This window comes from Neolamprologus brichardi, chromosome 3, assembly GCF_056152115.1.
Source record: "Neolamprologus brichardi isolate AB-2024 chromosome 3, ASM5615211v1, whole genome shotgun sequence".
Lineage (NCBI taxonomy): Eukaryota > Metazoa > Chordata > Actinopteri > Cichliformes > Cichlidae > Neolamprologus > Neolamprologus brichardi.
This window is the reverse complement of record NC_142106.1, coordinates 20,606,073-20,618,942: the sequence shown is the minus strand read 5'-3', so window position 1 is coordinate 20,618,942 and position 12,870 is coordinate 20,606,073. Positions and strand designations below refer to the sequence as shown.

General features: G+C 38.0%; 1 protein-coding gene across 2 annotated transcripts; it reads right to left on the bottom strand.

Annotated features, from left to right (window-relative positions):
* Nucleotides 1–2,662: 2,662 nt before the first annotated feature.
* On the bottom strand, nt 2,663–12,117 carry LOC148103824 (uncharacterized). 2 transcript variants are annotated; one of them, XM_087834382.1, is made up of 4 exons: nt 11,684–12,117; nt 10,087–10,350; nt 3,083–3,816; nt 2,663–2,998 (listed from the first exon to the last, which is right to left on the bottom strand). In XM_087834382.1, exons 1-4 carry the CDS (start codon nt 11,850–11,852, stop codon nt 2,945–2,947), a joined length of 1,221 nt encoding a protein of 406 aa, XP_087690508.1. In that variant the 5' UTR covers nt 11,853–12,117; the 3' UTR covers nt 2,663–2,944. The 2 variants fall into 2 exon arrangements, with proteins under 2 accessions (XP_087690508.1, XP_087690512.1); XM_087834386.1 differs by having other exon boundaries at nt 2,663–3,816; nt 11,684–12,116.
* Between the last annotated feature and the right edge of the window lie 753 nt (nt 12,118–12,870).

The following is a 12,870-nucleotide window of genomic DNA, read 5'->3' as shown; positions in this document are numbered from 1 at the left end:
ACAGACACAAACTACACATTTTTTGACTGCTACCTTGAAGCACACTGTGCGCTGTTGGTCTTGCGTGCTGCACAATAACATTCAATATTTAGTATTTACCGTTATTTACATTTATTTAGGTTATTGCAATGATGTTGTGTTTATTGTGTTGCTCTTTTTTATGTTTTCTCTTTTTTTTTTCCCTAAACAGGTGATCCAGGTGATTTTTTTCTTCTTCTTTTTTAAATGTCCTCTCTCACTGGCCCTATTCCCCTCTGTTTATCTTTCCCTCTCTTTCTTTCTTTCCTTTCTTTCCCCAGTCATGTCTGTCCCTTCTATAATAACTTAAAATTAAATTAAATACAAAAAATTTATATTAAATGGTATAATATACACGTAGTGCTCTTGTTTAGCAGAAATGCATATTACCATTTAGTATCCATTTCATCTGGGAGCGTTTTTAATCCTTTTGTGAAAGCTTTTGTATAAAATATATGAAATGTAGATTGCATAACATTCGATGCAGCTACAAGACATTTGAAACACATGATGTTTAGCAGCTAATAATTTGGTTTTAAATTCAGCTTTTGCTGTGTTACATGCAGGTAACAGTGAGTATTATTGCTGTATGTGATCTCCTACATTATGTCAGACTTAATGATGCAACACATGCTGTATGCTGAATGTATCAGTGAATGTATTTTGTATGTGTGTGTTTTCTCTGGAGATTTTTATTTCTAACTATGAGCACTATTTCTGTTGTATCCTACATCATGGTTGTAAAAAAAAACTTAAAACCAAAGGTTTAAGTTATGTTATGCAAAACAGACAATTCTCATTGTATTGAAATGTAATCTACACATTTATTGGTTCCCTTAATTGCTGCTAATGATATTTTGTGTTTAATATGCTGAATCACAAAGTGTAACAGGCCGAGCAGCAAAGTCAGCTTCTTTGTCACTTTTCTACTTTTTGTCCTCCTCTTCTTCTTTCGTCCTCAACAACTGTGCAGTAAAAACTTCTGAACTTTGGCACAATGATGAAGGGATGAGGCTTTATTTTCAAAATGAGGTACCACTGATTCTTTGGAAATTAGTCTAATCATTTAAGATGTTACTCACTCTCTCTCTCTTTCCAGACTGGCTCTCTGATGTACTCACTCACTCCCAGTGAAAATCTGAACATTGTCTTCATCTAGGCCTCCAACTTTCCCTCATCCTATGCCTGCAACTAGTCCAGAATGCCGCAGCACATCTTTTAAGCGGCACCAGAAGACATGATCATATTACACCTGTCTTAGCCAACCTTCAATGGCTCCCCGTCAAATACCATATCGTTTTTAAAATCCTTTTGTACAATTTTAAATAACTTGGCGCCCAGTTACTTAATTGACCTCCTTGACCTATATACCCCCCAAGAGAGCACTTAGATCCTCTAATCAATCGCTCTTACTGCAACCATTGTCCCGACAGAAGACTAGGGAGGATTGTGCTTTTGCTATTGCTGCACCTAAACTTTGGAATAGCCTGCTGATTGATGTCTGTGTGTCGGAATCCATTCAATCTTTCAAATCACATTTAAAAACCCACCTGTTTAAGCCAGCCTTCGAAACAAATTAGACTTTAACTTCCACCCAGTTTGCGCTTGTGCCACGCCACTTACCTCTAACAATTTTGTAATGATAACTGTATTTTCTTTGTTCTTCTATTGTTGTAATCCTGCAACACAGCAATTGTGTGAAGCAATTTCATGTTAAATGTGCTATAGAAATAAAATTGAAACTGAAATATATACTTTTTCGAGACTTTATAAGTGTTAGTGTGTCTATGTAGTCATTTCTACTGGAAGGCCATATTCTGATCAGTGAATCCTAGTATCATTCTCTATAAGGCCATGTTTTTTTTTTTTTTTCAAACAAAGAAGAAAGGTAAACTGGAACAACGATATGGAATGAGGCATGTTTATCCAAAAGGGTCAAAACATCAATTTCTGCATTTACAGTATATAAAACAACATCGGAAACAAGGTAAGTAAACAAACTTTATTTATACATTACCTTTCACAGGTGAAAAACTACAAAGTCCTTTACAATAGAAACAGGCAATAAAAACAGAAGATAAAAACATAAAACAACATACGGCCTAAAACTATATGGCCTATAACTCCAAGAACACCGTCCCCAATGTTAAACATTGAGGTGGGAACATTGTGCTTTGGGGGTGTTTTTCTGCCAGGGGGACAGGACAACTGCACCGCATTTAAGAGAGGATGGGAGGGGCCATGTACTGTCAAATCTTGGTTGAGAACCTCCTTCTCTCAGCCAGGGCACTGAGAATGGGTTGTTAGTGGGTATTCCAGCATGACAGTGATCCAAAACACATGGTCAAGGCTACAAAGGATTGGCTTAGCGACCTTAATCCCATAGAAAAATCTGTGGAAGGAGCTGAAGGTTCGAGATGCCATGAAACATTAATTACTCAGAGGATCTGCAACGAAGAGTGGGACAAAATCCCCACTGAGATATGTGCAACACAAGACACATCAGACCTCTGTGATTGCAAACAAGGGTTTTGCCACCAAGCACTACAGCATGTTTTGCAAAGGGACCAAATATTTATTTCATTCATGAACGTGCAAATTGATCTATAACTTTTTTTTGCATTTTTCTGGATTTTTGTTCTTGTTGTTGTTGTTCTTCTATCACTGTTCAAATAAACCTACCATTGGATTTATAGACTGATAATTCCTTTGTTAGCGGGCAGACTTACAATTTCAGCAAAGGTTCAAAAGGTTTTTTTCCCTGACTATATAATAATGAGGTAATAAACTGCCCTATTCTGGGAAGCATATTCAAGAGCTGATTAATTTTGACATCAGCAATTCTGAGTTTTCAGTTCCAGTGCAGCTGATCCGAGTAAGTTCAGTCAGCTGAGTTCACTCTGAGATAAGTGTGTGTGTAAATGGATTAATGGAGCTCCATAACAAAAGAAAAAGAAAAAGAAAACAGCAGAACCTCCATCTGTCAAAAAGATGTATGACGAATCACAACACATTTTCTGAGGAAGACACTTTAAACAGCATGAATTTTCATGTGAGTCTTTACCTGTTCAAGCCGCTTATATCTTTTCCCACAGCTGCTACAGGAATACGGTTTCTCACCTGTGTGAATTCTTACATGACGTTGCAATGCAGAGTTTAGTTTGAATCTTTTTCCACAGGTCCTGCAAAGATGTGGCTTCTCATCTGTGTGAATTTTTACATGACTACTCAAATGTGATTTCTGAATGAATCTTTTCCCACAGGTGTTACAGGAATGCGGTCTCTCACCTGTGTGAATTCTCTGATGTCTAATCAATTTGGATTTCCTTTGACAAAGCTTTCCACATATGTCACATATCAGATGCTTATGCCTGTTCTGAGGTTTACTCTGACTCTCTGACACAGAAGTGTTGTTTACTCTCTGACTGTGACTTCTCTTTCTGTCATATCTATTCTTTTTCAGCTTTGCATTTCTAGCTGATCCTGAGTCCACACGCTGGCTTTCGTCATGATCTCGGCTCTCTGCTTCAGGAGAGATGTGAGAAATGAACTGCTCACTGTTTGGTTCTGGTTCACTGTGGTCACTTTCCCCATAAGTCGGAGTCTCCATGAAAGTATCAGTCTCCTGCTTCAGTCCAAGCTGCTCTTCCTCCTGACTCCTGCAGAGTTCCTCCTGTTCCTCTTTAATCTGTGGAGGCTCTGGGTCCTCCTGGTCCAGACTGGAGTTCCTCTCCTGGTTACAGACCTGCTTCTCTCTGGTGACCGCCTCCTCTTCACGGACACTCTGCTGGTGAAGGTCTGGAGAGAAATAGGGAATAAATTAACTAATAACAAACATTTGAGAAAATGTATTCTGATCTGAATCATTTGCAGCTCTCTACGTAGTGACCATGTAACAGTGAAATTTAAAAAGTACAAAGTGACAAATTATTTGGGCACTGATGCAAATTACTTATTTCTTATTAATAAAGATCAGCTTAATGTGTGGATGTCTATAAATGTGTGAAATGTAGTGATGTTGGATGTTTGGTAAATGAAAGTGGATTTCTCAGTTTAAGTGTTACACATTTGTGCTGCTTCAGAAACATTTCTTTGTGCTCACAGTGTCAAAGCTTTGTTACTGAGTGTTATAGTTTTAATGTGGGTTTTTTTTTCTTAATCCAGTATAAGTAAGCAGGAGTTTCTTATCATTTCTGTGTCTCACTCATTTGGAGGGAAAAAGTAAACCAATGAACCAATCAGAAACAAATAACAACTTGAGTAGTTTTTCTACAGTGGAAATTGTAATGTACTATTAGACAGATTACAAAATTCAGTTTATCTCCCAGGAACTTTGTTTATCTTGAAGGCAAGGATTATTTTGACTACATTTATACTTATTTAATTCAATTTTATTTATACAGCGCCAAATCACAACAATAGCCTCAAAGCGGTTTATATTGTAAGGTAGACCCTACAATAATACGTACAGAGAAAAACCCAACAATCATATGACCCCCTATGAGCAAGCACTTTGGTGACAGTGGGAAGGAAAAACTCCCTTTTAACAGGAAGAAACCTCTGGCAGAAAAAGGCTAAGGGAGGGGCAGCCATCTGCTGCAAATGGTTGGGGTGAGAGAAGGAAGACAGGATGAAAGACATGCTGTGGAAGAGAGACAGAGATTAATAACAAGTATGATTCAATTCACAGAGGGTTATTAACATAGCGAGTGAGAAAGGTGACTGAAGAAGAACTACTCAATGCATCATGCGAATCCCCCAGCAGCCTACTCTGTCTCTTGAATCCAAACTGGAAGCTGGTTCCATAGAAGAGGGGTCTGAAAACTGAAGGCTCTCCCTCTCATTCTACTTTTAAATACTCTTAGAACAAAAAGTAAGCCTGCAGTGTGAGAGCTCTAATGGGATGATATAGTACTTTAAGGTCATTAAGATAACATTTAATTGTTTCTTAAATGGTTACATTTTTATTTGTGAAGAAGTTCATGAAGTCATTACTGGTAGCCTGGCTACAATGCTGAAGATAAATCTACGTTTGTTCTTATTTTCTTCAATCAATTTCAGGAAACACTGTTAAATGTTCATTTTCTATGCCATATGTTAAAATAAGATCTAGAGTGTGATTAAAGTGGTGGGTGAATTATAATTTGATTGAATTTACGTTTAGCCACCAGTTTTAAAATTCCCTCCATGTCACCTGCTCTGACTCCTGGAAGACAATTGACTATGGTTGATGGTGTCTGTAGCTTCACATGTCTCAGAACAGAATCGACAATTACAAGGTTTTGATCCCTGGCGGGTGTGTCGCCAAGTGGGGAAAAGTGGTTAGACACATGAACAGGTTGGTGGTGTACCTGGGGCTTCTGTTTAAGATTATGCTTCCTCTTTATCGTCTCCAAGTCATCCTGTTTCCCCAGCTGCTCAGGGCAGTCTGCGGGTGGACAGCTAGCGGGGCCTATGCTACTTTTGGCTGCACCAGCTACAGGGGCCTGGCTGGTGAAGAAGTCATGCTGCTAGCAAGTCCGCTACGAGCTAAGCTAAGCTAAGCTAGGAAACCCTAAAGACACAGTGAGTGAAAACTGTGACTATAAATTAGAAAGTGAATACACAGAGAGAGTGCTTTGGATGAAGTATGTGAAGATTACACTATGAAATAAGAAATTATACATTTTTTAAATTAAATTGCTAAGAAAAAAAACTACACAAAAGCACCACGGTATGTTGGAACAGGAAGTGACAGGAACAGGAAATTACTATTAGCTCTCTTAAAAGTCACTAAATGACCTAATTGCCTAATCTCCATAATTGGTAATGGATGCTGTAGAAGAGAGAAATAACATTGTGGAAAAGACATACTGTGAATAAAAAACACCTTTAAAGCATTTAGAATATATTTATAACTACAAATTAAATTTCTTTTAGTAATTATTGTTTTTTTAAATGTCACAAGTCTAACCCTCCTCCTTTATTCAGCCCCAAAAGTGACCCAAAACAGGCACTATGGCGGAGTTACTTTTGTGAGCATCTCTGCTCTGACAGCAGCTGGGGGCGTGGGACTATCTGCTGCCTGTGAGCACTTTGGCATGGGCGAGGTGCCCAGTGTAAGAGCGATATGTGCTTTTCACATCAAAAAGTAGTCATGAGTCTTCCTAATAACACCAGAAAAAGTCACCAGATTTGTCGCTAGTAGCTTTTTAGAAAAAAAGGCAGAAATGCAGTGCTGAAAAACTCTAAATATAGTGACAAAGTCGCTAAGTTTGCACGAACACTAAGGGATAGCAGCACCCCTTTATGAAATGCAAAAAACCATGATGCTGTGTGCAGCCCCACAATGACCAATTCATGGGACTGTCCTATTTAATCTTCATATGCTGTCTCTTCATGATATCTTTTAGGAGTTAGCTGTGATAAGCCAACTATCAAATATGTAAATGATACCCAGATTCATTTCTGTGCTCTCATTATGTTTGTGCCTTGGAAAAGTGGATGTCTGGACACAACTAAAACTTAATTCCATTCATCCATTCTCCTTTAATTAAACAGAAAAAAAGACAAATCCATTTAGTTTACATCTTCAGACTTCAGACACTGAAGACCTGTGTAAAAAATTACAGAGCCTATCCAGGAAAACAATGTTGTAACCAGAAACTGCTCTAACCCTAGGCTGTAACCTTCCCACGCCTAACTACACATCATATCAATGCAGCCTCCAACATCTTGAATGGCACGGAAGGTTGAAAGGAGCTTCCAATTACAACGTAAATTGGGGCGTAGATTTCTTGCATAGGTTTAAATCAAGCTTTACTTTCAATGGCCATAATAAGGCAACACCTCTGAAAGATTGAAGATTGTATAATGCGTTCCTCAAGGTTCTATTTTGGGACCTAAACTTTTTAATTTATATATCAATGATATCTGTGACGTATCAAAAAGGTTACATTTCGTTTTATTTGCAGATGATACAAATTTTTATTGCTCAGGAGAGAATTTGAAAGATTTGGTTAAAATTATGGTTTCTGAGATGGTAATATTTAAAAAATGGTTTGATGTAGATAAATTATCTTTGAATGTGACAAAAACAAAATTTGTGATATTTGGTAATGGTATAAAGGAGGAATAAGTTATTATGTCCACTATTGGAGAATTGATTGAAAGAGTTACTGAATTTTGCTTTTTCGGTGTAATAGTATATGCAAATTTAACTTGGAAATCTCATATTGAGTATATTAGAAAGAAGATAGTCAAAAACATTTATATTTTGGGAAATGTTAGAGATTTATTAGACTACAAGTCAATGTGCATCTTATACTTTACATTGTCTTTCTCATACCCCAGTTATTGTATGGAAGCTTGGGGGAATACATATGTGAATACCATAAACCTTCTATACTTATTACAGAAGAAAGTGATACGAATGATTCATAATGTTAAATATAGAGAACATACAAATAAATTGTTTATAAAATTGCAAACTATTAAAATTACAAGATTTAGTGAAACTACTGACACTATTAATTATGTTTAAGGCTAAAAATAATACTTTGCCTTTCAAGTTACAAAATTTATTTTCAATGTGTTCGAGAGGTGAAGACAGCAGAAGAAAATAGCATTTTAAGCATCAGCTAGCTAGGACTACACAAAGATTAATGAGTCAACGGTTAGGCGTATACGACTGTGCTGAACTCACTTCATCATAATCTAAGGAGTTGTACAAATTTACATTGTTTTAAAAAGTGTTACATGTTTAAAACTATAAATCAATATGAAGAATATGAAAGAAATTGGAGTTAATTGAAGAAGGGAATTTTTTTCTCTCTCCTTATTTTATTCTATTTACTTTTTTTTCTCCTTGTTATTATGTGATGTGGTATATTGCTGATTGTAAATGTGTTGTTTGGTCTGTGTTAGGATCTGGAGATAAATGCTAGCGTCTTCCTTGGTTTATGGTGCCCACTTGTAATATTAGTTGGATCGCAGATAGAGGGCGGGGTTTAATGAGAATATTTTCTTCTTCCTGCTCCTTTTCACGCATGGTTGGAGTGCTATATCAAGGGAAAGCATGGTTTGTGTGTATGAAAGGATAAAACTGTTGAAACTGTTGAACCAAGTGTGAAATAAATAAATAAATGAAGGCCGAATTAAATCCAAACCATTAAATTGTTTATGGCAATATTAAACACATACATAGGACTGCTTTCTTCCATTTGCATAGTAACTCAAAAAATACCAATATCCTCTCTAGAAAAGCTAGTTCATGCATTTATTACTTCTAGTTTGGACTACTGTAAATTGATATTACTGGGATGTCCTAAAACTCCATGTAAGGCTTTGAGTTGATCCAAAGTGCTGCAGCAAGTGTACTGAAAGGAACTAGAAAGAGAGAGCATATTTCTACTATATCGGGGTCTCTTCATTAGCGTTCTGTTAAATCCTGCTTTTCACACACAAGTTCTTGAATAATCAGGCTCCATCTTATCTTAATGAACTTATAGTACCATATCACTCCATTAAAACACTTTGTCTTCAGGCTGCAGATTTACTGGTGTTTTCCAGAATATTTGGCTAGAGGAGACAGACAACCTCTTTACTTTTAAGAAAGCATTCAGTTAGAGCTGGATCAGGTAACCCTGAATCCTCCCATAGTTATGCTGCAATAGGTGTGGACTGCTGTGGGACTCCCATGATACACTCAGTATTTCTTCTTCAGTCACCTTTCTCACTCATTATGTGTTAATAGACCTCTCTGCATTGAATCATTACAAATTATTAATCTCTGGCTCTCTTTAACAGCATCTCTTTGTCCTTTCCTCCTGCCCTCACCCCCACCGGTCAGGGCAGATATCTGCCCTGCTGTGAACCTGTTTTTTCTGGAGGTTTCTTCCTGTTAAAAGGGAGTTTTCCCTTCTTACTGTAGGAGTGCATTGAAGCAACTGTTATTAGGATTGTGCTCTGTATGAATAACACAAATTTGAATTGAATAGAAATTAGAAATATAGCTAAACTGAGAGATCCATTTATTTATTTCTTGAGGAGTTGGCTACTGCAGCTGTCTTTTTATTGACTTTCCTAAAAGACACGACAGCTGTTTGTATAGTGGTCACTACATTGGACAGCTGTTCAAAGGTTTTTTCTTGTATTTCTGTCAGTGTTGATTGTGTACTTGCACATGAACCACTACACTGATGTGTCACTCCATGCCCTGCCACCCACTGGCTGACCAGTTATATTTGTTACATATATTCTTATATTATTATAAAATATATTTGAAATATATGAAAAAGTATTTTTGTTATGTGATTGTTTTTACACAGTGTATATTCTTCATTAATTTGTCAAAACCTATATTGTCCACCTAAGTGGACATGTAAAAAACTCTTTGAAAAGTACGTGTTTAAAAAAAATGAAGTTCAAAAATTTTTTTTTCCATGTCTAAAGATGAATAAAAATACTTAAGAAAAAAAATCCAGATTGAGGTTGTCATCATGAAAGGGTTAAAGGGTCACATGATCTTATTTCAAAAAAGCATAAGCTAGCAACCATTATTGTAAGCTAATGTTTTAATCACCCCGTCTTAGCTTTCTGATACTTAAAAAAAAACTATGAGGTAACATATAGACTGATTTGCATTCAGACAGCTTTTTAATCTCCACTTTAAAGGCTGTAGGTTGAAGCCATTGCTTTAACACTCTGTATAATCTTAAAATGTATTATTTTATCTTTAAGGCTCATATACCCTGATTTCTTTATATTACATAATTACCTCATAATTTGTATCACACATTTATGTTTTATCTTTTATTCTACAAATATGTATTGGAAGTGGACTGCACACTGACACTAGCAGACACAGACAGAAGTGTTTTGAGGAATTTGATGGGGATGGTCTCTCTGGACTGGTGATGTCACCAGAAGGTACAAAACTTTAAGGCTCACTCTGCTAGAAATAAACAGCGCTATAAAATTTGGTGTTAGGCAATGCTCTCTTTGCCCCCATTCTCTAATTCTGCAGGCCTTCTCCATACCTACATGAGTCATATTCAGTTTTATTATGACCATCACAGTTTTACATACCTATTCTGTGTGAGTGCATCTCAGGTTTCCAGACTATCTCCACCAGCCTGAGCTGCTCTTCCCCAGTCCAGACAATAATGTCTTCAGCCTCCTGCTTCAGTCCAAGCTGCTCTCCCTCCTGACTCCTGCAGAGCTCCTCCTGTTCCTCTTTAATCTGTGGAGGCTCTGGGTCCTCCTGGTCCAGACTGGAGTTCGTCTCCTGGTTACAGACCTGCTCCTCATCCAGACTCTTCTCTCCCTCACAGTCATGTTGTTTTGTGAGGTCTTGAGGAAAAACAGAGTGACAAGATTTGTAAAGTTATATTTGTAATGACAATGTTGCATTTTGGTGTTATTCTTGTATGTTCCCTGTAGATCTTCATCACCAGGTCATGTGATAATGTCTCTGATCAGAGCAGGCGTTCTTTAGTTGGTCCATTTTGTGATGAAGAAGACAGAAAGAAGGTGCATCAAACAGTTCTTTTTATGTGAGCAAACACAGAGCCTCAAGCAGAAATACTGTCTCAACAGGGAAAGTTAATAACCACTGTCACAACAGAGCTCAACACTGAAGCTCACAAAGTAAAAATGCCATTCAGGGATTTTGATTATGACACTGTGAAACGATGGTATGAGCTCCTGTAGAAACCAAATGTCTCTATGATATCACGCTTGTTATAACAAAAGAGACTTTTCTTCAAAGAACTACACCACCCACAATCCTAAACTGAAAAAGGCAACGTCTGAGATTGGTGGAGTTCACTGTTATTATGCAAATGCTCAAATTTACAAACTAGAGATGCACCAATTGAGTAGCTTGACGGCCCATTTCACACACATATGTTATCGTAATGGAGGCTGCACAGCATTTTAAAACTGACTGAGTCTATCAACATCACTAGCATGTGTCATTAAAACTTTTACCTCTCTCTTATAAAGTCTCTGCTGTTACCAGGACCTAACCTATCAGTGATCATGAACCTGCACCAGTGCAACATAGTCCATCACTGGACACTGAACCACAGCACTGATAAATACCCAGTTTAACATCTTCTAGTAAAGTCACTTTACTCTGTGTTTAATGCTAAAAGTTGACATTGTTGCTTCAATCAGTCCCTGCGCACTTTGTTTTCTCTGAACAGACACTTATATTTTTATGGAAACAGGGGGACGCATTTAGACATCATACTTTGCTTCAGTGAGCAGAAACTTTATCCACTGATTGTTTTCTTGCTTTTGCTGCAGATGTAAAGACATTAATTACAGCAGTATTTGCAATGTGGACAGCTTTTGTTCTGATGCTCTAGAGAGTCACTGTGTGTTCACTTTGAGGCTCTCATGAACAATTAATGGAATAAACAGTAGATGTGGACGCTCATCTTTATCAATGTTAGTCAGCAGACAGTTTTCACACTGTCTCATTAAGAGTGTGTGTGCTCTTCTTGATCTATCACCGTTTGCTCCTCTGAATTCATCACCAAAGTAACAGCTTCCTGCTCTCAGCTAACATCAGCTTAGAGAAATCCTGGAGAAACTGATAAACTTTCAGATTTATCAGCAATCAACCAAACACTGAAGAATCTGAGCTTGAACAGCACAGTTAAAAACATGTCCATACCTATGATGTGTGAGTTTCTGTCGGGTTTCCGGCTGATATCCAGCAGTCTGTGCTGACGGTTGATCTCCTCATACTGGACGATGGTTTTTTGAACCTCTGAGAAGATTTCTTCACAAACAGCAGTTATTCTCTCCTTGATGAACTCTCTCAGATACTGATACGAACTCATTGCTGCTTCCGCTGAGGCTGAGCGGATCGATAACGTGACGGTTTCTTCTTTGTCGAGGTTTCTAAATGTTAGCTGATTAAACCGAAACTAACGCTGTGTCGACAGTCAATGGTCACTACCCGATCCGTACCGGAAACCCGATCGGTACCCCACATGCGCAAATCTTACGTCACTTCCTCTCTTTGCCAACATTGCGACATTCAATATATTTGAATGATACGGTTAGTGCCCAGTTAGCTCCTAGCATTTCTCAACAGCTCTGCCTCCTTTTCGATTGCCCGGGACATTTAAACAATGGATAATCCGAAGCATAGGCCCAAGGCTGAAGCCGGACAAACACTCCCTGATAACGACTGTGATATGACTATTCTCCCCATCCCATGCAAGGCCACCTGGATTGGCTGGAGGACTGTTTACTTAGCCTGATAGGGCGAAGGACACTGTCTCAGCTGAACTATGGACACGCACACACACACACTTACACTGATAAGCACTCACTCACCCCCTACCCAACCCTGTGGCTTGTTATGTCTTAATAATGTTGTGACGTGGACATTCATGTGCTTTTTTGTGCAGAGGAGTTTTTTTTGTTTCCTGTTCTCGTGCTGTCCTACCATAGAAGCACAGCATGAGTGGAGGTCTCTTTTTTTCCCTCTTGTACCTTCCCGTTGTGTGGACATTTCGGTGTTTTCCTGTAAAAAAAAGCTACCAATCTCCGACTTGTAACCCCATGTTATGTTTGTGTCTTGTGTGTAAGGTCGTGGGGGGGGCAGCAGCAGGGCAACCTGCATGTGACAAATACAGGCTTTCATTCATTCATTCATTCATTCATTCATTCATACAAACAAATCATGCTTTTCTCCTCAACAGAGAGCGCCCCCCGATTGAAAAACAGCGCCGTAAAATAAGAAGAATGGCGCCTAATTACAGACTTAATAATATTGATTTAGCAATGTGTCACATGAAGATTCAGCAGCCAGATTAAGTGTTTACTGACAATTGACAGTGATAGCGGACA